Raw genomic sequence first — 27227 nt, forward strand, 5'->3', positions numbered from 1 at the left:
TTAGCTGAGCTCTTTTACAGAAAAGGGGAGGACAGATTTGTACAGACAGAGGTGTCTACTATTTACATGCTCAAAAACCCAGGAGAGGCAGCTGAAAACTCCATACACAAAAGAAATAAAACTGCATGAAGTTGGGGAGTCTTATGATAGCATTATGGCAATGCGAACATTAATGGTTTCAAAGATATAAACATGCTAATAACTTGAGGGAAACAGAGGAAGCAATATAGCCCTCGAATTGCCCCTGCCTTTAGCCAGGGCTATTTTATAGGGCTATTCATATGGGACCACTGGATCTTTTAGCTAGAAATGTGATTCCAAATTTTACAATAAGCTGCCCTCTTTTGAATTCCAGGACCCTTATATCTAAACCTCACTCTCTCTCTTACCACCCTTGTCTGGCCTCCTGTTCCTTGTTGTACCTTGAGCTCTCAAAAAATGGCTCTCCTCCAGTTGAATGGGCCTGGGCCTGTGCATCGCTGTGAATGCCTGCTGGGTTTGTTTCTTAACTGTCCATCAAATCCAGTATCAGCGTTCACTCCTATTCAGATTTATGTCCTCTCCTATTTGCTCAATTTCTGACCTCTTCCTTCTCCTTCTATGCTAACACTGAAAGTAAAATGGAACAAAAAAAAAAGCAGTAAAACAAAACAAATCAAATAAACACGAGCATCTAAGCACTCCCTGAGCTGCTGCGGTCAGGGAGTTGGTTCTTACTGTCTTAGGGAAGGCAGCCTCATGCCCAGCAGAAGAATCCGATCTCATTCTTCTGATATCAATCAGGAAATGATTTTCCTCTGCGAGAGAAGATTATCAGATGTCTCTCACCCTCACTGTGTGCATAAAATGCTGAACCCAGCTCAAGGAATGAGAAGCTCTTGCCACTGATATCACATAATAATGGCAAATCATTTGTAGAGAAAAGTAGAGGTCGCAGTACCCCACAGAAAACACGTGATAAAGATTTGAATTTGAAACAAACACTAGAACTGAGAGCTATAGGAAAATAATCTCAAAGCCCTGAAGAGAACACATTCCTAGTAAAGAGGGTTTGGGGCAAATTCACATAGAAAGAAACATAGATTTCTGGTCTTCCATAGAAGAAGTGGCATCCATAAGGGTACAGAAAACAATTTTTTTTTTCTGAGCCATAATGGATAAGCGTTCTCACCATTTTTTAAAACAAGGGGGAATAGGAAGTTGATGTCAGATTTCACTGTGTATTGTGTATGGATACAGAATATACTGTGATGGAGACCTGGCAGCCTTCCCGTGCTGTCTCTAATTTCAGCTGTCTTCATTTGTTTTATCCTGACAGGGTATAGTAACTGTGCCTTGTCATGCAGCTTAAGATAGGGCACTTAGATGCAGCAGTTCCTGTCTAAAAGACAGAAACAAGAAACATACCATGCACATAGTGGAATTGCTGGATGTTAAGAGCTAGTGCTCACTCTGATTTACCCCAGCAATGCTGTAGCTGCAGCTCAGTGCCAGACCTTAACTCTCATTGTGTTCATCTCCAGTGTCTGAATGAAGAGCCTTTTCAAGTCTAATCCATCCTGCTTTCTGAGGCCCAGTTTCTTTATAAACTATGGCTGAGATCCTGTTACCTCCCATGCGAAAATCTTCAGAAGCTCCTGTTCTCCTGTTAACTCTGGCATTCAAGGTCATGCCAACCTGGCCCCCTGTGAGTTTCCAAGTACCCATCCTGTCCCTTCCTTCTATATAGTTGCCTCCTACCCCAATCAGCCTGAATTCTAATGTTCACGCTTCCTGTATGTCTTCCCTTTTCCTTTAGGCATTTCTCTTGGCTGGCATTGTAACTCACCTGCCCTCATGTCCGCATGCCCCAATGTCACCTATGAGATCAAAAGCCTCAGAGAACTACAACACAAGCCACCTGCTCCTTCTCTAAAAATATATCTTTACGTGCATTTTGCACACGAGACCTGTGACTAATTTCCTGTACATTTAGTGATTTATAGACTAATATAATTAATTCTGAAAACTCCTTCACATTAAGAATTTTGAAAATAAAAAGGTCCAGAAATATTGGCAGTATGGCATTACTTTCCAGAGTCATACATTCTTGGAGGAAATAGTGCCACTCAATCAGTCACCTAAAGATGTCACAGCCGGAAGTAGGGGTGTGATACATTTTGATATGTGACGTAGTTGATATAGAAATAACCATGTTTGTCCTCTTGCTTTAAGATGCTCTAATACAATCTTTTAAAAATATATGTTCTTCACAACATTAGTCTTTTGATATAGTCTGTGATAAATGGATATTGTTTTCAATTAAGTTTGAGGAACTGTGCACATTATGTCTTCCTCTTTAAAATTCATGGTATAAAGTGATAGATTAATGGCTTGCAGAAATCAGAAAGCTTTTAAAAAGATTGCTTAACCTTCATTAATTATGCCTCCCAATAATTATTGTCCATGGTCTTTTTCATATAACAACTATAAGTATCTCAAGAAAGGAGTCTTCCATGGAAATAACTGAGAAACTACTATCCTAAGTTATTACTTAGATGCAAAACCAAGACAATTTGTTTTAATTCCCCCTTTAAGGTGAGGTATTTTACAATACTTCCTTTGTGGTCTGTAAATGGTCAAGTTGCCTGTGATGGTTAAGTGCAGGGCCAAGTGAGGGGTAGGTCTGCACCTCTGTCCAGAGCATGTACCTGTGCACACAGAACACAGGTTAACAGGAGGATGAGAGTATGAAAGCATCCCTTACACCCTAGTTGCTGGCAAAGTGGAAGCAGAGCCTCAAGAGGCATTTATCAGATCTCAAGGCCATTACTGCTGCAGCATCCTGTCTTTTGTAATTGTGTTTGCTTTGTCCTTCAAATCTTTCTTTAAAAAAAAAATAGTGATTGATTTTAGAGTGAGGAAGAGAGGGAGCGAGAAAGAGGGGTAGATCAGTTTATTGTTCCACTTATTTATGCATTTATTAGTTGCTTCTTGTATGTGCCCTGACCAGAGATCAAATGTGCAACCTTGATGTACTGGGATGATGCGCTAACCAACCGAGCCCCCCTGACCAGGGCTTTTCAGATCTCTCTTGTAAAGCTGCTCTGGCTTATATGTACCCCACTTATTTTTGTTATCATGATTTTTAACTTTATTCTAAATCTTCAACCCATACTTATAATTAATTATGCAGTTCCGTTTCCATAATGTTGTGTAACATACTCTCCTACCCTCACCCCACATCCTGTGGAAGTACATTAAAACAATAAAATAATTCTGGCTGAAACTCATTGGTATCCTAGTTAGAACATTTGGTTCCAACAATTGCAGAATAACCAAATGTATGATTAAATTTACAAGAATAAATCTAAGTGCTTTAAATCTGTTTGTACTTATTTTGAATGGTGCCACATAATTTGGATATAATCAAATATGCAAAAATTTTTGTTTAATATGTGAAAGCATAGGTCACTCATTCTTTATACTCATGTAGGGGCATAGAGGATTATTGAAAATGACTATATATATATTTGCATATATGTATGTCTCCATATGTCTCTATATAAGCTGATAAGCAGAAATAGAAAATGTGATTGTGGTAAAATTATTAACCAACATGAGAAAACAGTGTTCTGAGAATAAATTCTCAAAATGCTTTGCCAATAAAGCTATCTCTACACAACCATCGTGAATACTCCAATGTAAAAAGCAGTAAACATAACTTATGATTTGGAATAATGCTGGATATCAATATTTAGTGAAAGGAGAGAATAAGGCTCAGACTGAAATAGTATCTAAAAAGATTCATGTAATTAAAGCCAAATGTCTAATCTCTTCCAGTTCCCGCACCCCTCTCCCCTCTGAAATCTGTCAGTTTGTTACATGTATCCATGTTCCTGGTTTTATTTTGTCGTTATATTTTGTTCATTAGATTCTGTATATGAGCGAGCCAAAGAACATCTATGCATGGCCCATGGACACAGACAACAATGTGTTGAAGGCTGGGTCGGGGGAGAGGGGAGGGCTAGGTCAGCAGGGCTAAAGGAGGAAAAATGAGGGACATCTGTAATCATGTCAACAATTTTTTTTAAAAAAGCCAGAAATATCTGAATATGAAAGTGTGTGACACATTTCGAGAAGATTGGCCAAAGAGAAGGAAGGGCCATCTTTACCACTAACATGATGTATGTTTCAAGTTGATGGGAAATAAGGCTCAGTAATTCTAGGAATCATGAAAGAAAAGATCAGAATTTCCTAGAATTCTATGAAAAGAAGATAAGCATTCAGACTCATATTTGGATCCTTGAGTTTGGGACCACTGCCAAGATCAGAGGGCTAAACAGAGAATTTATTTCAAAACAATCTATATTGGTCAGCCCCTCCTTCCATGAGGGGATGGGGTTATTTTGGCAGGCATGCTGCTGCTTCTTAGAGCAGCTGTTGGTTTAATAGTTACTCAGTTTATTGGTTTAATGGCTCAATAAAAAAATGCAACATCCTCTTTTTATAACATGTTTCATAGTTAGGGCTTATTTACAATGAAAAAATCAGTACACTGAGATTTGGGGAAATGGAGCAGTCTTTGCAAGAAATGAAGCTAATGAGAGTATGTGTAAAAATTCCCTTTTAAAGGAAAAATAAAATGATACTATAAAATTAAGAAATGGTAATCTGTTAGGTAGCTATCTCAACTAGTTGCTTAACTCTATCTCCAGCTAAACAACATGAAAATAGAAAAACCTAATATAAAGAATGTGGTCATATGAAAAACAATGGGAACTATCCAGAGATACTTGGCATAGCCCTTGTATTGATAAGAGTAGTTTTTAGACAAAAAGTATAAAAAAACTACTAGTCATTGTACTATGAAAGTTAAGTGGAAGCTTTGTCATTTTATTCTCCCATGAAATATCAGAGGGCCAAAGCCAACATTCAAAGTTATATTATTATTTGTTCAAGCAGTCTTAATTGTAGAATTTACAGGAGATTAAATGTTTTAGGATTAGACAGGAATGAGCCTCTTTTAAAAATTTTTGCTAATGTTCTGAATCTTTGTGACTAAATCATTGCTATTTTACCTTGTTTTCAGTTACTTGAGCAAATATTAGTGCCTCTGAGTCAATACTATTGGCACTTGACATGGTATGACCCATTATAATTGGTAGAATTAGAACATGCCTCATCTAATTTCCCTTTGAACAGAGAAGTCTTGTTTTCCAGGCAGATGGTGGAACATTAACAAAGGTGGAAAAGAATTTGGTATAGGCCTGCTCTCCCCAAGGCCCTCAGCTTTTCCTAACTGAGGAAGTGTAGAAACATGCATTCAATAGCCCTAAAATGAAAAGGTGAAGTCAGTGAATGGATGAACTAGATGCCATCTAACTTCCAGGGACCCCTGTTGGATTAGGGCAAGAAATTACAGTTGGTTAAGTGTTTGCCTACCACATCTCCCAACGTGTGAGTCCAGTTCACTTACAAATACCTGGAACATCTTTTTCGTGCCTCAGTCATGAATAGAGCTCAAAGAGGAAAGCAGTGACGTATAAGCAAACATATACTGGAAGAGAGACTGAACCAAACTGGTGGTAAAAACATGACCTTCCTCCGTAAGGTCAAATAGTTTTATTTTGGTTAAACACTACAATACAGTAGATATCCATTAAAAAAAGAAAACTCTATAGTGTATATAAATTATTCCTTCCATTCATCAATTCTTTGCTTTTCCATTACAGCTTTGGTACAATATGAGTTCAGTATATAATTTTTAAATAGTTTTAGCATCACAAACTCAACACAAAGTACAAAACTAATAATCCAAAGTAGGGATAATATAGTCTACACAGTGGTATTCAGTGGTAGGAGAAAATCTTACCTTGATGAATTCATGTCACTAGCTAAGCTATAAAGGCATACCTAGCAGACATGACAGAAATATGCACCATTTACCAGCTAATGTGTGTATTAGTCTTTGTTTGCTGTTTTTTTTGTTTGTTTTTGTTTTTGTTTTTTACAGAATACCAGCAGCAATTATTTGAGTGTTGAGTGAATACTTAAGTCCTCAGCCAGTTTTCCCACCTTGCTCCTCTTCCCTTAAAGGCCATGGGTAATATCTGAAGAAATGTACCACAGCCAGAGCGCTCAGAATTTGACCTGCCACCCGGCGTTGCTCATACTCGCACAGTTTGTCCTGCAGCTAGCCGACATCACAGGGACGGTGCTGGAGGGACAGTGTGGGCCAATCAGCCTAAGGTTGTTCTGAGGGGTTGGCGGTGTGACGTTACAGTAAACAGGCATTCCAGTGGCTGGGAGTGACCCTTGACCTGTCTGGTTAGGTAGCATGATTGGTTGTTGGTATGACTGCTGGGGCAGTCCTTGAGAACCTTGGGTCATTGGCACCTGTAGGAAGACACAAGAGAGAACACTTCATGAAGAGGTTATTTTTGGGTGTCTAATGAGCTACTGTCATGTTGTGAAAAATATTCAAGCTTTGGGGCTCACCAATCTTAGTTCTACCTTTTATTAGCTGCTTCACAATGGACAAGTCGCTTAACCACTCTGGTTCCCTAGACCAGGGGTGTCCAACCCATGGCCCGTGGGCCGCACGTAGCCCAGGATGGCTATGAATGTGGCCCAACACAAAATTATAAATTTTACATAAAAAAATTGAGACTTTTTGTGATTATGTATCGCAATGTATTTAATGTGTGGCGCAACACAACTTTACTTCCAGTGAGGCCCAGATACACCAAAAGGTTGCACACCCTTGTCTATACCATTTGCATAATGTCACCTACTTCAGAGTACCACCGAGAAGATGGCGAGGGTGACACACAATGGTTGGCGCTCCTCAGCAGGCCGTAAATGCACTCTGGGCCTCTCTCCTGTTACCGCCCAGGGGCAGCAGGCACTGCGTCTCCTGCTCTGGAGTTCTCCGTTTGGAAAGCCATGCTCCTATTCTGGTTTTATGCCAACAGAGCCACCTGGAGCCCTGCATCCCAAGAGGGACTTTTGTCCTAGCACCTAACTCAGTCTCAGTCTGCATCTACTGTGGAGCTGGAGGTAGACATTGATGAATGTGAACAAGGATTTTTAGGGTAGGAGAGCTAAGGAGAGATACTTGAGGGTCAGAAAAACCTGTTTACCTGGTGCACCCAAACGTAATGATTAAAGCATTTCACTAACCCTTCACTTCTGCCTCCAGTGTACTTCAAGATGCAAATCACAGAAGGGTGTATAACACTTTTTAAATACCCGATATGGGGTTAGTCTGGAAAATGCAGTTAGTAGGCCCTATAAAGGCCCTTTGAATGAATCTGAGATGTGGTTTTTAAATCTCTTATAACTTACAATTGTGGTAAAATGAAGGGTTTTCTTGGGGAGGGGGTTTACAAAAACGAATGAGAATTTGTAATGAGGGCTTTCTTCCGATAAGCAAAATTTTCTGTAGATCGCCCAATGACTGTCATGGACAGAGGTTTAGACTAAAGAATTTTCTTGCAGAACAAAAAGTTAATATGGAACCACACTTGTCAGGGCATACACAAGCCATAGTAATTATAGAAGCATGCATTTCCCATTTGTTTATTATAACCTTGTCTCAAAGCCAACCAGCGATAGTGGCTGTGGCTAGAGCAACCCCTCCCCCACCCCAACACATAGATGTACTTTATCGCCCACGGTTTCCAAGCTGCTGACATGCACCTGGTAAGAAGACATGGTTGGGTAGGAGACCATCACACTTTGCACCGGAGTTCCTGGTTGGTTGCTCATGACACCCTGACTCTGGGGTGGCTGCTGCACTCCCATTAGGCCTTGGAACCCCTGTTGACCAGACAAGACCGGCTGGTAACCTGCAAAGAAAAACCACCTTTTGAACGGGTTGTGCCAGGAACAACCCAAGCGGAGTGTGGCGGGGCTGAGGGCCTGCATTCACAAGCCAGCCTTCAGACCTCTCCATCTCCACATCAGGGATGTGTCATCCAAATGCTCATTTTGTAGGAATGTTTTTTTTTTTTTGGCTTCAAAGAGGGAACAAGAGCATGGCTCCAAACAATTGATTGATATTTCCATCTTTACGCAGAATGGTGCAATGAGCATGTTGTGGAAATAGTCAATTTTTCATGACACAAACACAGGAGCCTCTATTGACATCAGTTGACAGATATAAATTATGTCTTTCCTATATGTTCTTTGCTTTGGTCTTGATGATATTCAGAGAATTCACAAATTATTCATTTTTTTCTAATTAAATTGACTCATTCTCTTGTTCTATCACCTTTCTGCACAACCCCACTTCACCCAAAGGCCCCCAAACAGCCTATTAACACCACATGTATTCTGTTTACTGTGTCTTCATGAACAAAATGATTCACTATCCTGATTCAGCGTCTGTTTCCTTAGACAAAAGGTTGTAACAGCAAGTGAAAATATGACATGCTTTTGTTCTGTGAGAACAGTTCTGGTAAAATACTCCAATAAGTGACCATGCATCTGTAACAGATGATACAGAGTGCAGCATTTAAAAAATGTATCTGTTTATGTCCTTCTGGGTGGGTCATTGGTTGAGTTCTTTTTTTTCCAGTGGGCCAACTTTTATCTGTCCTAGTTTTTTTAATCACCGCAAGTAGTTTAAATAGTCTTTAAGTATGGCTGTGAACTATTCTTTTAAATGTTGGAAAGAAAGTGAAGATTTAGGTGAAATATATGGTGGCTGAGACATGAAACAAATTCACTTCCTGCTGTCTGTAAAATAAGGACCTTCCAGAGCTCATGTTATTAACCACACCACATACCTAGGAAGAATTGTAGCTGTTCTCAACGTAATTCTGAGTGAGAATCTTTAAAATCTTAGATTTCCTTAACATAAACACTAAACTAAGTCTTACAACTAGATTTAAAAAAACTGAAACAAAAGGTGAAAAAAAATTCAGATTGATAGGCATTGCTAATATATAACCTATATTTTGAGTGCACATGAGAGTACTACCTTTATATTGAGGACAGTGAGGAAGGATACAATTATATCACAGTCTTTACAGAGGACAATATTTTACTATCCTTGGCCATACAGAATAGTATCTTCACCCATCCTAGAAATATTGTGGAAACATGACTTGAAAATATCACTGAGTTAGGAGAAGAGCTCAATTCATCGAAGACGAAGCAAGGGGTAGTCTGTGTGGACCTCGAGAGCGCAAGCTCGGGAGGCCTGGCTGCGCCTGCAATCCGCGGGTGCAGCACCTATGTAATGTAGAAAGTTACCCTTTAATTTTCTTTATGTGTCCCATTGCTTTTATTATTGTTCATATTACTCACCTTGCTTCATTTCCATAGTTTTAATTTATTGAGTTATTTGAATTTTTATAAAGACACCACCTTTTAAGAATACAATTAAGAGTGATGACCGTCTTCCTGCCAACTACGTTGTGCCCACAGCACACAGCTACAGCCTTCCTTTAATGTGCCCTGCAGGTCTATGAAAGACTAATAACAGCAGTTCAAGGGCTGAAGCCTAAGAATGTTTATAGTTTATACAATAGGGAAAATCCATCAGACTTGGGAACAAGAAAGGTGACTGAGGCCACGACATAGTCCTCACTACCTCCCAGAATGTCTCATATGCAGAAGCAATTTGGAAAAATTTCTTTTAATATTTTTTATTGCAAAAAAAATGTTTTTTCTATTATTTCTTATTATCTAGATCTTCCATTCAAATTCATGTATCTGTTGGCCTTGAAATAGTCTGTTGCTGCTTTATTATTTTTACATTATTCCTAGCCACATCAAATTCATTATAACAAGAACTATTAAATGCATAAGGAAATAGCTTGGTATGGTTGTAGGAAACTCAAGACCTGCAGACCTCCTGACCATTTAGTTCTATGGCAAACAGCAGGCAATGAGAACTTGTCCAGAAGTCTATGTGCAGATAATGGCAAATAAACTTGATAAAGCCTTATTTCCAGCTGAGGGTTCAAAGCACAGGTTAAAAATGAGAGAAATGTCTTTCAAATTTTTGACTTGAATTTGGTTACAGGGTGAAAGCCCAGCTGGCCTCCCTGGACCTGTGGTGGAATACATACAGCTACCTTGTAGATGAAAAGAAGAGGACAGCAGGGGACAGAGGAGGTCAGGAGATGGGCAGGGGCCTTGCTTCTCACTATTATTTACGTATTTGCTTATGAATCTGTCCATCCTTTCTCACAGTCTGTTCAAAAATAAATCAAGGAAGCTTATGAGAGATTTACTGTTACACTAGCTCTAAACCCAAATTGGGGTGAAGAGGAAATAAGTCTTAAGATGGTAGAGGTGTTAAGACATACAATAAACAGAATGTCTTGGAAGGTGGAGGAAGCTCACATGCAATGATATTCAAGGACAGGAAAAGAGCGAGGAGGTGGTGTGGGCTCACCCCAGTGAAGGGGCAGAGCCTGTGGGAGCGCGTTGCGCCTTTGCTGAGAGCAGAGACACAGAGGCCGAAGGTCTCCCTCCCCAGCCCTCCTCAGCCTGATGATTTGGGAACTTTAATATTCAGTTATGCATAGTAATGGGCTACCAGCTCTGCCCGGGGCTTCCCACAGTAAACACACTTACGGCAAATAAAGATTTATGTGGGGAGCCAATGACGCTCTACCATTTCAAAATGAAAACTTAAGTATAAAGAGAGGCCAATTTATATTCATGAATCCCATTCATTACTCAATTCGCTCTCTAGGCAAGCGATTTACACCTGGAATGGTTTAATTGGAGGTACCCATTTCTGTAAATTATGTTACAGAAGGTAGAGAGCAGAATGGTCCTTAAGACAGGAAGGAGGGCGCTGTGTGGATTGTGATTCTGAGCTCTGGCCCAGGAAGAGACAGACAGAAATGTGACAGCAGTGACCTGAGAATGAACTGACGGTGTCTGCCGGGGACACAACACACCCGAAGGCAGAGAAGGCGGTGCTGGTGGTAACCTGCTTATCTCCTCTATTCCAATGAGAAATGTGTTCCGGTTTGTTGATTCTCAGCTGTGAAATGATCGCTTTTTCATATTTATTGAGGATTAGCAAGATATAATACATCTTGGGAAACAGAAACAGCAACAGGATCTGCCCTGTAGGCGTGCTATGGAGATCATAAAGACATTAGCTATTTTTATTATTTCTTTTTCAGCCAAGATTAATTCAATTGTCAAGTCACGTGCACCATTTATTTTCTGGAGGTAAAAAGGTTAGGAGTGGACAAATGCCTCCTAGCAAATAAAAAAATGCATTCTGTTAAGATGGAGGAGTTTTAAGATTTAAAATGTCTGGATCTTATAAATCTGAAAATGTAATAGTGTTTCTACTAAAATACAATAGTTATGGAATATTATTTGTAGTTTGAGTATAATTCATTAATATTCTGTCAAGGAATGTAAATTGATCGAGGATTATAAATTGGCATCATTGCGACTGACATTAAACTCATATTTGAATGCTTTCTTACGGATCCAACATTTTGCAAATGGATGAAGTGACCAAGTGGTAACCTGTCCTTTCCGGGTTTTGTTTCCCTGGTTGCCGTTGGTAGTTTTGGAGGCTGAAGATGGGCAAGGACGCAGTTAAAGAGGGCAAATATATACAGAGAAAATGAACTGAGAAGCTAGACAGTTCTCGCCGCCTCCCTTGTCCACCCAAGCTGTGTAATTTTCATGTTGTGTTTACTAAGTGAAGTATTCTTAACAGGGTAGAATGTCTCTTCAAATGCTTAAAATTAATAATCTGCTTACTACAAAAATCGCTTGTCTTGGATGAATCAAAATACAAATATTTCTCCAAGTTCCTAAGGAATCAGCTTGCTCTTTAATTATGAATCCAAACTCTACTCTTTCTTTGTATATAATTTTGTGATGGAGTTACAGTAGCTCAGCTGTGGCATAGCTGAGGAACAACAGGAAGAAGAAAAATGCTTTTCCAGGACTGGCGCCTCTCCCTTTGCTGAATGTTATAGTTTATGCACCATTTTCCAATGGTGCCAGTTTTGTTTCTTGATTTCCTATCAATCCCTCTACCCATTCATCTTCTTTGAAGCCTTTCCATTATAAACAAGCGAATTAGCTCTATTTGTGGATCACTTACTCTAATCCAAACAATGAATTAAGACCCTTTTCCTGATCGTCACAGCAGTTCTGGGAGGCAGTCCCATTACTAAGCTCTTTTTTACCAAAGGGACAACTGTGACGCCGCAGTGTCCAACCGGTGGCCTGTGGGCCACAGGCTGCCCAGGGTGGCTGTGAATGCAGCCCAACACGAAACTGTAAATTTACTTAAAACATTATGAGATTTTTATTTTATTTATTTATTTTTTTGTGTGTGTGATTACATGTCGCAATGTAATGTGTGGCCCATGACAACTCGTCTTCCACTGTGGCACAGAAATGCCAAAAGGTGGGGCACCGCTGATAGGGAGACGCAGACACCTGTTGAGGTTACACAGCTAATAGGAGGGAAAGCTAGAATTTAGGCTGTGATTGTCTGACTTCAGCACCCTTGCTTTTCCTCATTAGATAGTGGTACTATTTCTTAAACATTCTTCCAACTTTCATACCCTAACACAATCCTTTTAGTGTGGCAGATACTCAATGGCTATTTACTGCATTAATTGTTTTCTCAATAGCTACAACAATTGAGTAAAGCAAACAGAGTTATGATCGGCACTTTGTTGAACAAGATCTTCCTAGTATCAGAGAAAGAAAATCAAAGGCAAAGCATAATTGCCCTGCCAAAAACAACGCACACCACTCAATACCAGTGTTAAAGTTTGTTCCTCAGATAATGGGGCACCAGAGAGTTGGGCAGGAGTGGGGTGGGGGCTAGTCAAATGCACTCTAGTCCTCTCATTCACCTCATTAGTTTTTAGTCAGCCGATTCTATAGTTTTCAATTAACAGGGCCTTTTCAAACAATGGCTTTCCTCACAGTGTTTGAATACTATATATGTCCTCTGAATTGTAGTTATCAAAATGATGTTAAAATATAAGGTAAACATAATTTATTTCCACATTAAATGTAAGATCTATTTGGTCATTTGACTGTTCTAGGCAACTGCCTGCCCCTAAGAAAGTCACTTGACTTTTGAAAACAGAAATAGTAGTCATAGTTTTGAATGATAAAAAGAGGTAAGACAAAAAAGATATATTAGGGACTCTGCAGAACAGCCTAGGATGCCAGATGAGGGCCTGGAGAAATCAAGATTTCCCTAGGATCAAATGTACTTAGACTATACTTTTGGAGTTTATAGACTGCTATCATTATGCTTAGTAATTCTGTGAACACCAGGGATTTGTTCCCCAGGGTTACTTCATTACCAGGGCATTGTCACTGAGACAGGAAGTCCTTTCTAGCTTCAGTTACCTATAGCACATTGGTGCGCAAGGAGGCCTTGGGTGGAGAGAAGAGATATGCAGCATGACAACCCTGGTATTTCTGTGGTCTCCTGAGCCAGAGGTTTTGGGCAGTAAGGAAGGCCCCTGGTTTTACTGGCCTTTACAGAGCTGTCCTACTCAATTACAAGTGTGAGTGGTAAATCTCAGGTGTGACAGTAGAGGCCAAAGGGGGCCAACTTTGAAAAGCGAGGTGTGGATCTTTTAAAGCATTTCCTCTCCATGACAACCTCCCAATTTATGGGACCTCAAACTCTGAGGACTTTTAAAAGGAGGAAGTGGGATAGATTAACTGAAAGCCTTTGTTAATCTTCAAACATATCAAAAAATAAGACTCTGGATCAAAATACCTAGCCTGAAACTCATAACCAGATACTGTTCTATTCTTAGGTTGTGAAGTAAAATAGCCTGGACTCATCCTAAGGGCTCAGAAGGGGGACTGTAAGGAATTGCAGACACTGCCTTTTTTGTGGTTGTTCGGAAGGCCCACTGTACTGCGACTTCTCCCGTCCTCATGTCAGTGCCGGCCTTCCCCTTGTTCGTGGCTCTCTGCGCCCACCCTCCCTCTTTTGCTCACCAGTTGTTACTCAGTGGTTTTCGTTCCTGAGGAACAGATGCGGAATGACCTGCCAGGAGGCTGCATGGGGAGAAAGGTAATGCAGCCCTTGTGGCAGGGACAGTCCATCCTAATGAACTTGAGAGCTGTGGCAGGCCCTAAGTGGGACCATGCTTCCTGAAGCAGTAGTTTTGCTTCATACGTGCTCTTTTGCTCATTAGCTTTCATACTGCACAGAGTGTAATTCTTAAAAGCCTCTTTACTGTCCCCTGAGAACATCCTCACATGCATGGGTCATTTTCTAATGGCAATACACATCAGATGAACCATCCTATTACTGCAAGCTTGGGGGCCTCTTCACTGCAATTATACCGTCCTGATCCATGTTATCGCAACTACAAAGCTGGTTTTCTTCCTCTCTTTTTTAAAAAAAAAAATCAGGGCAAACATGAGAGATGCTGTTAAGTGACTAGAGGAATGGATCATGCACGGAATTTCAATGAATGCCTCTGAGGGAAGCCGGCATTGAATTCCATTTTAAATGGAAGAGGTTGTCATATTATTGAAGTAATTCTCTGAACTTTTCTGGCCCATAGTGCCGTGCTGACAGCCAGCGAGCTTCAACAACCCAGGGGGAAAGAAGCTGCTCAGAAGGCTCCCAAATGTTTTACTTTCCTAATGAGGCTGCATGGCTTAGAAGAAGATGTGGCATTCTCACGTCGCATTCTTGCACCTTCACCAGCGTTAACTACGGACAGACTTAAAACCTGGCTGGGGGGTAGCGGCCAACTGTTGCGGAGGCAACCTAAGGAGCTCTCTCCCCCGATGAGGCTTGGGGCAAAGTCAGGACAGAGAGATGGCTCTAATAATTGTCCCGCAATAAAATTCCCCCTGGTGGGTATTTTCATTGAGGAATTGCTTTTGATCAGCTGGATAGAACAAGATAATCATGAGGTCAAAAGTCATGGGGTCAACACCATTGTGATCTAATTACTGTCACTGTCACATAGCTACAGGGTGTAACCTAACCCTGGCCAACTATTTTTTAAAGTAAGTGCTATATGGTCACAGATTTAATCTGTAGAAATCCACCTATTACTACAACAGGAAAAATGACTTCATAGGCAACTAATAATGAACCAAAAGTGCCAGTCCCCTCTTTATAGACGAAATAATTATACACTATTTTTCCCAATTAGTCTAAGATATTTATCTTATTTTCTTCAATTTGAGATCGGCAGGGTTCTTACCCAAACATTATCCTAGTGATAGATTAAACATTAATTCTATGGAAGGCAATACATCAGGGCAGGGATGAAGACCTGAACTAAGGCAGGTATGGTAGGGATGGAGCAAAGAGCCCCTTATAATGTGAATGGTCAGCATGTGGCATCTAGGAGTTTTAATGGAATCACATGTTTGATGGACAGGAGCTTGGATGAACTGACTGTACCATCATCATGAATATCAGCTGTCTGCTGGAAAACAACTCTGATAAACAAAAGCTCTGACTTGCAGCTCTTAATGATTTCCCTGGTGTACATATTTGTGCCATGACCAATATCAAGCTACAAAGGGCTTAACGATCCACTGAAAAAATTCCTGTTTTTTTTTTTTTTTTTTACTGTAGCTCTTGTGAGCCTAAAGGAGAGAGCTCTGGCACACAGCTGACTAAATTCATTGTCAAACAATCCAATTTTCAGTTCACTCAAATTTTGTTTCTTTTGTCTTTTTTTCTTCAAGCCTTGTGTACAATTTGTCTTTTGACCTTTGGTGTAAGAATGACTGTAAGAGCCATCCACAGAGCTTATGCAATTGGTGGAGACAGGCACAGAAATCTATAGTAGACTGGATGGCACTAGACAGAAGCATGTCTCAGACTCATGGATCATTTCTGGGGCGAGTGGGAAATAGGAAGCGGGTAACAGAGAAGGTTTCCAGGAGAGTTATCTGAATGTAGCATTAGAGGAGGAGCAGGTGTTTGCTAACGGGATGTGGTGAAGTGGAAGTAATCAAAATAAAGGAGGTATAGGCCTGAGGACCAGCATGTGAGAAGCCCCGACAGGTGAAAAATGTGTTAAAGGATTCTAAGCATTTAGCAATGGCAGCAGGTTAGAAATGGAGAGAGTTCAGGCAGAGAGAAAGGGAGCAGGGCTCAAATCCTAGGGCCTTGCAAACCATGTATAAAATTGGAATCTAATGTTGAAAGGTAAGGGTTATAAGCAGAACAATAAAGTGAGGAACAGCCATTTCATAACTTTTCTTCTGGGGGGTTGCGTCACTGGAGGTAGGGAATTGACTAAAGCCAGGGGGGCATGGCATTAATCTAGGACAGAAACAGTGAAGACATGAACTAAGGCAGGACGGTAGGGAGAGAGAGAGCAGACACATTAGAGAGACACTTAGCGTGTGAATTGTTAGAAACTGGTATCTACACGCTGCAGGGAGAGTATAGCGGAAAGGAACAACCCAGGGACCAATCCTAAATTCTAGTTTGGTAAGAGAGCTGACTGCAGTGCCCTAGCTGTGCATGCAAGAGGGACAGTAAATGAAGATGATCAGGAAGCACATGAGCAAAAGCACTCGGGGGCTCAGGCAAACAGCTTGTCTTAGAGAGACGGATTTAGAAGTCATTGGCACATCGCTGCTTTTAGAGCCAACATATACATGAGTGGGTACAAATTGAGAAGATAACCAAGATGGCGCTCTAAGGCACAATGTTACTCAAATATCGGTCTGAAAAAGAATGAAACCTGAGTAGGAGAAATGAGGAGACAGGGGAATGTGACACTGACCGGAGCTTCTGAATTGCTGAGAAAGGAGAGAAAGTAGACAGTAGGCTCAAAACTAGGGCGGGGCAGTGATCTTGACAAAAGCGAAGACAGTAACAGGTGAAGCAGCCAGACAAAAAAGGAAGGGGATTCCTTTGAGAAGCCTGACAGTGAGACCAAATGCTGGGCAGAGAGCTAGAGGGGGCCATGGGGTTGAAAGAATTTGAGGGGATGTTTTTACTGCTTTCATGTGGGATCAATATAAGGGTTGTATATATTTTAGAAAAAAAATAAAGAGGAAAAGATTAAAAATATGGAAGAGACGTAAGAAAGCTAGGAACCTGTCATGACTCAGAGCACATTAAACATCAAGGGATGAATACAACCACGAAGGCGGGACCCAAGTGACCGGAGAACCTGCACGATCTCCCTGGACCATCTGATCGTGTTCAATGTTACCTCCTCACTGTTACATACCTCATGTGATCAGCAGGAAGGTGTCCTGGGTCTTTCCTTTCTGCCAACTTGGTTGCAGACACAAGACAGCTCAGGGAGCTTATGAGGAGACGCATCAAAATGCTATAATTTGGGGGAAGGCAACAGATGCTACTCTAGATAACTTCTGACAAGAGTCTGAGGGAAATAGGCTCTTATTTATTTTATGAATATGATTGGTATTCACATGGAATTGCAATAACTCAAGGAAGTCTTCATTAAAGATGAATGAGATGCTCACAGCCCCACAAACTCTCCACTCAAAGTTAACAGACAGGACACAAGGATATGATGACATGCTCTACCTTATGTACTGAAGTGGATCATCTAATGACATTTCCATGAAGAAACTAAAACAAGCGTCAGTAAGATGTTTTCTGTCTTACCTCAGACACACATTCTTTGAACAGAGATGCAAAATGCCACGCACTACAGGTTTTAGGATTTAATTTCTTCTGAGTTTTCCTTAAGGTCCAGGTATATATCATCAGTCCATTTTGAATTTCAGAATGCCAATAAAGTTAAAAGGGCAACTTGTTTGCATTTCATTACAACCCAAGAGCGACTGACTGGTTCTAGATTATATAATATAGAGTTAAAAATAAAAACAAAAAAAACCACTTTCCAAAAAAACCCACACCTGAGCTTGGTGTATTCTACCTATAACTGATGTTTTCCAAGGAGAATTTGGGAATTAGCATCTGTGAAATTTTCATTATAAAGTTTGAGGAACATGACTTCTGATTCCCTATTAGTCTGTCTCTTCATCAAAATTTCAACAGATGGCCTCAAAGTAAAGCCGCTAGGCTGCAAGCAGATGACATTACAACTCCAAACGGCAATAAAGAGACACTTTTTGTTTATCTACATAATTGACTCTTGATTATTCTCCGTAACAGCAACAAGAAATATCTTTTATCTCACCGTGTGTGAAACTCTTATTTAAAAGCATGGTTTTTATCTGGATCAAGATAACAATCAGAAGTCTTCCTGCTTGTGCACACAAATCCAAAAATGTGCTCATCTTTTCAGCTGGCTGGAATTGGAGGCTACGGTCAAAGCTTAAATCTGATTTCACAATAATTAAAGTGAAAATAAAATTGAAGGACAAATGGCCTGTCCTGAAGGCCCTTTCAATCACCCCCTTAGGGCAGGCTGTCTCCACAGTGACAGAGCAGTTTTAGTTTTTCTAATGGCCTGCTCCAGGGTAGGAAGAGAAACGATCCAGATCATTCACTTGTTAACTTTTCCCTTCAATGGATGGATGACATTTAAGGGGAATGCTCACATTTCATCACGGTTAAAAGCTTTAGAAGCACCCAAATGGAGCATGAGCATTTTTAAATAGTCACAAGCTCTGTGCCTGCAGTTCCCCGGCACGTCTCAGGGGAGCTCCCCGTGGGGCACAGCCAGCCCTCTAACCCTTTGGGCGGAGGGAGCCCTCTGGGCGGAATAACCACTGATATCTGCAGTGTAATGATGATGGAAATGCAAGAGGTCTAAATGAATCCACAGAGGCCCGGAGTTCTCTCTCTGGTAGGACATCCGGCCACTCCCAAAAGTACCCTGGGAGAGCGCTATACCAGGCCCGTCCTCACCCAGTGAGGTTTATGTGCTGCCATCTGAGCTTTGGGCTCTGTGTGCCACCCAGTCCTGCCTCATCACCTTGTCTTCACCTCGATTACCTGCTTCCTTCAACGCTCCCCTCCAAGGTGGAGCCCTTTTCCCTGGATCAGTGGTCTTCAGCATGGGCCCATTTTCTAATAATTTGGAGGACCAGTTAAAATAGGAATTGCTGGGTTCCAAGCCCCACAGGTTCTGATTCAGAAAGTTGGGGTTGGGGCCTGAGACTCTGTCTTTCTGGCAAGTTCCCAGGTGATGCTGATGTCACAGGTATGGGGACCACACTTGGAGAATCATTGCTGGGTCCGGGTGCTCAATCAATACTTCTGCCTTAAATTCTTCTGGTTGAACCCACCCCTTTTCCCCATCGTGGAGTGGGTGACGAGATACGGCAGACACTCTGTGGGAGAGCATCTCTCCTCTCTGACTTCATTTTCACGTTCTGTAAAATGGGGACAATCTTTTTCTCAAGGGGCATTAGGCCAGACTAAGATCCTTCTTATGAGACATATCCCAGTGATCAAGCACCTGGCAGTGGCCTTCCCTTGCTCTTTGTACTCTCTGCCTCGCAGGAACTTGAATTCTATTTTATTACTTATTTAGGGCCCGCTCCCCAGGTTGATTACAATCCTCTGGAAAAGGAAGCATGTCATACACATCTCTCCCTCGTTCTGTATTCTACGTTCAGTGCCTCAAGAATATTTATTGATGATGTTGATAAAGAAAGTGCCCTTACTGCACTCATATAATAGAAAATAAGCCAACAAACAGAAACCTGCAGGAAAGGAATGAAGAAGCAATGTACTCAGAACAGAGAGCCCACAGCCCTGCGCCTGTGTGAGGGGCAGCGGAAGCAAAGCAATTTATCACCATTGTAGCAGAATACAGAAAAAGCTGACCAGAGGTCAACAGCTTTCTCTTAGCCTCTTTGCCTTCTGGGAAAAAAAAAAGTTCCATCTAACTTGGGGTAAATCAAGAGGGCACAGCACAGCTTTCTAATTCCACATTTTGCTGTTGAGATGGGGGCAGACATAAGTCCCAAAAAGGAGAGGAGGAAGAGATATGGGAAGGAGCTGGACACAGAGTAGAGAGGGCAGAAAAAAAAATACACCTGGAATGTTATGTTTGGCATTCTCAAATCTATGCTAGCCCTTGGTGCGACATCCGGGAAAACAAGCCAGAGTTTGGCAGCCTTATGTTTCTTTAGGACATATCTGGGAGTTTGCTAACTCATGGCAATGCTCTCTCGTGACGGTGTCTCAGTCTGCGTTTGGCCTAAAAGAAAAGCAAGCACTTGTCTGGACCTCGCCTACTTTCTCTGATTCAGCAGACGCCTGCTGTTGGTTGCTTTTCCAAACCTCTTCTTGGGCCTCACTAAGCTGCCGTCACTCAAATGGACTGTGCACAATGTTTTTGAAGATTTCCTGGTCCAAGAGGCTCTGGCGATGAAGCTGAAGTCTGGGGTGCTAAGAAGGCACTTGCACAGGATCATAACACAATTTCACATAAATTGGGGTCCAAGTCCCATTTCTCTGTTAGTCACTTTGCCAGCATACATGCTATAGTACTTCTCCAAATATCACAGGCAGGAATATTTTCGTTTCCTAGCTACACATCTGTCAGCTCTGCTGCTGTTATTGTCATTAATTTGAGCTTGGAGAATACATCTTGTGCACCCAAACTAGAGCTAACCTAGCTTGTGTCCAGCAGATATCAATGGATTTTTCTAAAATAACACACAGTAGGGTGTTAGGGAGAAAGAAAATAAGAGTTTAAATGGTTCGAGTAACTTATAATGCATTGTGAAAACAAAACAAAAAAATCCTCAAAACATCTCTTTTGAAACTGTCAGCTCAACTGTATACCAATATTTGGATGTAGATATTAGCAGTTATTACCGATAGGCAACATTTTGAAGAGATCATGCAGTGGGTTAGTAGAGACTCCATTTGTACTAACTTAGTCCAGGAAAAGAAAGCATTCTCCGTTCCTATTAACATTATTGTGTGTGCCTTACTGTACTCACTGAACTAAGCACTTTAGAAGTGGGCATAAATATTATTCTCATTTTGCAGAAGACCAAAATGAAGCATGGGGAATTGAGTAGATTGCTTAGGGCCACACAGCTCAGAAGTGCCAGAACTAAGACACCAGTGTTCTGATTTCTTTGCCACCATGTGGCCCTGGAAGGTGACAGAATTCCACCCAAAGGATTCATGTGAGGAGATGCTATTAAAGAGAGCACTGCCAAATGAGTAGGTAAGTTAAGAGACCAACAGGAGACTGCGGCACCCAGAACCTAACAGCAGCGGGGAGGGGTTTTCTCCCAGTGGCCTGAAGGTCTTAGGGGAGGAGCCAATGTTAGAGAAGCAAGTAAGAGCTGAAGGGGCCATCTGGGGAACCAACTGCACCCCAAGGCGCAGCGGGGAGGGCTGACAAGACTCTGATCTCTCTCCTTCTGCCCTCTGATCCCTTGTCCTTGACACCTTTCATTAGTAAAACCCACCTGGAAGCCACAGGGCAAAGGAACATGGAAGAGCAGTGTGTGGGTCAGAAAAGAAAGACAGAGAGGGGCTATATGGCGGAAGGGGAGGCAAACAGACTAACCAGCACGCCCCTTCCCTTCACGATTACAGGGATACATTCCTACAAGGCACTGAGACAACCTGCTCAAAGGAAGAGTTGGATAATAATTTCAGTAGAGGACTGTCTCGTGGTTTTAGAGATCTTTTTTTTCCCCCTCAGAAATGATCCTTTTTAACACCTGATAATATGTCACATTGTGCATTTAGCATGACTCCTTCGGCAATTAAGTAAATGTTAAATCTCAAATTTTTATGTCGCTAGATATTAGGGCAGAATATTTGACTCTGCCCTAATGCTTGCCTTTCCATTTTGAGGAAATGGCAACGTTCGTAGGGAATTGATAATAACTTAGGAAGTACTATTACGTAATGCTTAAATATCCTGTAGGGCAAAGAATAAAAAGTTAAATTATGATTCAACTCAAGCAGTACTACTCATTTTGTTGAATTTGACACTTTCCTTTGCTGGCTGCATATCCAGGTAGCTGAGATCAGACAAATAACAATGGGAAAAGAATGTTTCAGGGGAAATGAAAACAAAAAAGAGGACCTAGTTTATTCTTACAATGATACTTGAATTCCCCGAGCATATTTGGTTTAGAAAATGCTCTGCCATAAATTTGTCTCAAGTTTAGTACATTTAGCTATAATTTTTCAAATATTTAAACCAGTGATCATCAAGATGAAATAGTGTGAAAGGACATTTAAATGGGACCTGAACTAAGTGTTCTGGTGTTAAATCTGTTTCTGCTTCTTAATGGAAACATTGCAGGTTCTGTAACCAGACAGACGGGGGTGGGGCTGCCTGCTCTCTCCCACCCATGGGTTCTGCGACTAGGGGAAGTTATCTGAAATCTTTGAGCATTGTTTTGCTTCCTGTTAACCGGGGGCTAATAATTCCCAATTGCCAGGACTTTTGTGAAGGTCAAGTAGATATCGAGCAACGTGACTCACACATTGTTCAGCACCTGGCATTTCCTACATGGGAGCTGGCATTTGTTTCTATCAAATGGTGCTACATAAATGACAATATTTTCACTCCTTGCAGAATTGTACACTAAATGAGAAACAAACTGGGTGTTGATAACAGTTCCTGGATAGACTCCACCTGTCTCCCCCTGCTCCCCCCAAAAATCCTGGAACTGTTCCTTGTAGCTGCCACATTCAGGCTTCAGTCCCCCCGAAATTCCTCTGAGCCAAGGCACCATCTTTAAGTGAAATCCACAGGGATGTGATAGAGGATAATACAATGACTGCACTCTTCTGCTCTTGGGTTATGTGGGAGGTGTAATCTCTAGAATCAAAAAGCAGCAGAAGCAGCTCTGAAGTGAAGGTAGGCAAAGCACCAGTATAGCAGTGAGTGCAAGAGGCAAGCAGGTCTTGCCGTGGGAGCAATGATGTGGAACCAGGCAGGAATCTTCAGGAAAGGCACATGGGCCCAGCCCCCAAGCACAAGTGGAACACTGATATCTAGGCTGGAGCTTTAGGATAGCCAGGGCGCTGCATTCTTCAGTTAGAGGTTCTACTCCATGTTTAGTCTTAAAGACTAAGAGAAATGGGAGGCCTCCTTTTGTTCCCATAAGAAGCAAATGCACTTCCCCTCTGTCCCTGGTCTCCTGATCAAAGCTAGGCCTGCACCTCCCATAGGCTGCATTTCCAATCCCGCTCCCCAAACAGAGCACCCAGTTCAAGGGGTGCTCCCCTTCATCAAAAGCTTCTCAGAGCAAACAGGTGCTGAGTGTATCCTGGGTTTGAGTAGGCACCTTTCAATCTTTTCTTGGTAACTTATTAAATAATAGCCCCTGTCATTGCATCAAATGTAAGAGGCAGAGCAGGGCCCTCTCTTCTGCTCCCCCAGGCCAGGGACTCTCTCTAGGACCCATTTACTGTCCTGTTAGATTAGCACAGTGCTTCCCAGCACCTAGAACTCCTGAGGTCCTTGCAGAGAATCTTCTACTTCATGAATATTTCTAATTTATTTTGTACTATTTTTTGTGCTAGATGATAAAACAAGTGATTTTTAAGAAAATGCATATTTTCAGTTAACATTGATTATATCATAGTATTTTTTCAAATGCAATATTAATAATATTCATGATATACATGGACTAATTTTACTTTTTCCTATTTAACAAATGACAGCATGTTTCATTTGCTTTCTATTAACTATGTTAGAACAAAATAATAATTTGTGAACAAATATTTTTTGAAATGTTGGGTTTAGGGCCAAAAGAATAATAAAATGGACATTTAAGTTAAAGACAAGTTAAAATACCATACTAGATTTAAAAAATCTTTTAAACTTGATGTTTGGAAATGTTACGCTTTAAGCATTAAGAATAGCCAGCTGGTTTTGATGATTTGAGATAAACAAAAGAATTCAGGCTGCTCACTGCACGTACTTATCCACAGAAAAACACACTGCAGATTAGAGATAGCTTGACTCCTCCTAAACAAAGAGCTAAATTGGATACAAATGTCACCCTTTTTCCCTTTTTAAATTTGGAATATATTTGTTTATCTTAATCACTACTTTTTATTTTGTATACATTGCCCAAAGTGGCACAAAGTGAAGATTAAATTGTATCTCCCTCAATTCTAACAGCGGTTTTTAAATAACAAAGGCAAATAGTGCAATTATATATAGGGTGATGGTATGTATCTGTCAATGCCTGTTTCTCTAGTGTAACCATTAATATCCTTCCTTTTCACTCTCAAATGTGTATGAGTTCAGATGATAATTATACAATAACTATATATGGAGGTATGTATATATATGTACATGTGCATACATTTACACACATATGCACATGTATGTATATATGTATACAAGGTCTGTACAGAAAAAGTCCAACCATTGTTAATATACAGAGAATGGTTTGCGCCATATTGATGCAACCTGGCAGCCAAGGAGAGTGTATTAGAATGTGCATACATGAACAATGGTGACTTCATTATACTAGTCAGTGGGGGTGGTAGATGCTGTTGAGTGAGCACATGTACTGTGTGTCTATCACATTCAAAATGACTGAGTGAGTAGAGCAATGGATCTGCATCAAATTTTGCATTAGGCTTGAACATTCCTCCTAGGAAACTATAGGAATGATTCGGAGGCCACAGCTATGGGCAGCTGGTGATTGGCAGCTGCATCACGACAGTGCACCTGCTCATGCATCACGTCTTGTGCAGAGTTTTTCGGTGAAACATCAAATCACCCAGGTAACGAAGTTTCTCTACAGCCCAGTTTTGGCACCCTGCAACTTCTGGCTTTTCCAAAAACCAAAATCACCCTTGAAAGGGAAGAGATTCCAGATTGCCCACGGGATTCAGGAAGATGTGATGGGGCAGCTGATAGCGACTAGGAGAACTGTGTGAAGTCCCAAGGTGCCTACTTTGAAGGGGACTGAACTATCATTGTCCTGTGTACAATGTTTTTTGTATCTTGTATTTTCTTCAATAAATTTCTTTATTTTTCATATTGCATGGCTGGATACCTTCTGGACAGACCATATATATATATATATATATATATATATATATATACACATAAATGCACTTTTTTAAAGGAAACTAGTGAAGGTTTTATTGAGATGAATTTAAAGAAAGTTTACTCTTTCTGTGTTCCTCATAAATTACATTGTAACACTTGTTGTTCTCTGTCTTCCTGTCTTTAACCAATGGTCTACTACCCATATGTGTTAAACAATGTATGGCTTAGAGGCAAAGTATTTAAATCACTTTGGCAGATAACTGCATTCCAAACAGTGCCAAAAGACATGAGTGACTGAGTCAGGGCATGCTTTCTCTTCTGATCTCCACTCACAGCCTCCCAATCAGAGAGCATCTTCAGAATTCTTTTTCTCAAGGCAGGGAGGGGGGACGGAGTGGTGATAATAATTTGAAGTATTAATCTTCTTGAAATTGACATATTTACTGTTTGTAACAGCAGGAACTTCCAGAAAGTCTTAAATCCACTGTTTGGAAATTGCTGCTTAATTTCCTCACTAACCTTTGAAAGGGAGAGAACAGGGCAATGAAACAATAGGCACCACTGGGAAGTTTATTGATCAAGGCACTGACATTTATCCCTTAGAGAAGACTATGAATCACATTGAAAATATGATGAAAGTCTTGGACCCTTTTTCTAGTCAATTGTGCCCAGACACATAAAGAACATTTTGCATAAAATTTCCCTGGATTCAAGGACTCCAGAAAAACAGTCACAAAATTCAGATTTTAAAGTCCCTATCTACCAGGAGAGATAAGTAATTCTCATTCAGATGTAACACAATTCAGATGGAGTCCACTTCTCAATACACTGCTTCAGCAAGATGCTAAGTATTAAAAAGGAGTGAAAGGAATGGTTTGGGTGGGAAGAGGGGGTTGAGAAGTTCACAAGGAATACATTTGCATTGATAAAGAGCAATTTAATGTCATTTAGACAAGTTCAGGCATCTCTTACTGATCTAAGAGAGACTACCAACAGAAGCAAGATGTTCCTTTGATAAGTCTTTATGAATTAAATATTGAAGGGAAGCCTAATATGGACAACCCCAAATACAGGGTAGGGCAAGAGTATATTTACAGTTGTTTACATGGAAAATAATATAATAATAAATAATAATACAAGGATAAACTCTTTTGTGTACTCACAATGGTAAACTTACTTGTGCATCACCCTGTATAAAGTACATCATTTAAGATGTTTCTCGTTTAGTAATGCTTTCTTAAATTGTTCATTATATGGGAAATCCTTTTAAATCTGTTAATAGATTGGTAAGCACACTTCCGGAGAACACTATTTTGCCCCAGTGACAATCACGAGGAACACTGGCTGAGCTAGGAGGCTGCTGTCCCTCACCATCAGTGTAACTGTCTGATAGCCAAGGCAGGACGCAGACGCTGTCTCGCTAAAGCGCCTGATTCAAGTGGAGTCGGCAGAACCTCCCCCTGAAAACATCAGCTTCGCTGACACCGTGCCCCTGGAATGCACAAAGCGACAAAAGCCCATAGTGAAATACAAATACATGTAGGCAAAGACACAGCATAGCACAATCATTAGTTTCATTATTAACTTACTAAAAACACATAGAGCTGCTCCTTTTGAGGAAAAATTTTAATTAAGGAAAGTTAGTATTTTAGCAGGTGAGGGCCCTTGGAAAGCTTCTATGATGAGATTTCATGACCAATAATTCCTAAGCGGCCTGGCATTATTAATGAGATCTCGATGGAAGATATCTAGTTGAGCAGTTTAAAAATAGATGATGACAACCACTTGGCCTAGGTGTGAACGAGCTGCTGTTTGATCTCTAACACCCATGGCTATACATCTAATGACGTCTCAGTGGATGCTAAGACCTCACCCTAAGCCTGGGAAAATAATTTCCTTGGGAGGGAGCAGAGGTGATTACTGTTTTGTTTTGTAGGCACAAATTATCAAGTCATGAGAGGCAGTGTATTACTGTCAAGACCCAGCCCTGAGAGACGGACTTGTTGTGGACCCCGGAGCAGTCACCTCCCCCTGCCAAGCCTCTATTTCTGTCATCCATAAAATGGGGATGGTGACACAATTGATCACATCAGTCTCCTAGGGCTGGGGGAGGATTGAGTGATATAAACCTGTAATAAGCACATTGTCGGCCATATGGAAAACACTCAGTTGCTTTTGTTTCTAACTTGAAAAGAAATGACCTGAAGTGAGAATTTCACTTGTTTGTAAAAGTACCTTATTCCCAGGGTTTTCCAAAAAGGCATCACAATCTAATATTTTTTTATCCTTGAGATGATACACTTTTTCCTTTTTTAAAAA

General features: G+C 40.9%; 1 protein-coding gene across 19 annotated transcripts in view; it reads right to left on the bottom strand.

The window, feature by feature from the left end:
- Nucleotides 1-5594: 5594 nt before the first annotated feature.
- Nucleotides 5595-27227, bottom strand: part of ARPP21 (cAMP regulated phosphoprotein 21) — a 169665-nt gene continuing 148032 nt past the window's right edge. For 18 of the 19 annotated variants that reach the window (XM_054595327.1, XM_054595325.1, XM_054595329.1 and 15 more), the window contains 2 exons: nt 7684-7832; nt 5596-6378 (listed from right to left, as the gene is read on the bottom strand). In XM_054595327.1, the coding sequence (XP_054451302.1) occupies nt 6121-6378; nt 7684-7832 (407 nt within the window). In that variant the 3' untranslated portion in view covers nt 5596-6120. Of the gene's footprint in view, nt 6379-7683; nt 7833-27227 lie in introns of all 19 variants that reach the window. The other variant, XM_054595336.1, reaches the window with a different exon arrangement.

The sequence above is a fragment of the Pteronotus mesoamericanus genome, unplaced genomic scaffold, assembly GCF_021234165.1.
Source record: "Pteronotus mesoamericanus isolate MK-2021 breed Mesoamerican mustached bat unplaced genomic scaffold, CSHL_Meso_final scaffold_54, whole genome shotgun sequence".
Classification (NCBI taxonomy): Eukaryota; Metazoa; Chordata; class Mammalia; order Chiroptera; family Mormoopidae; genus Pteronotus; species Pteronotus mesoamericanus.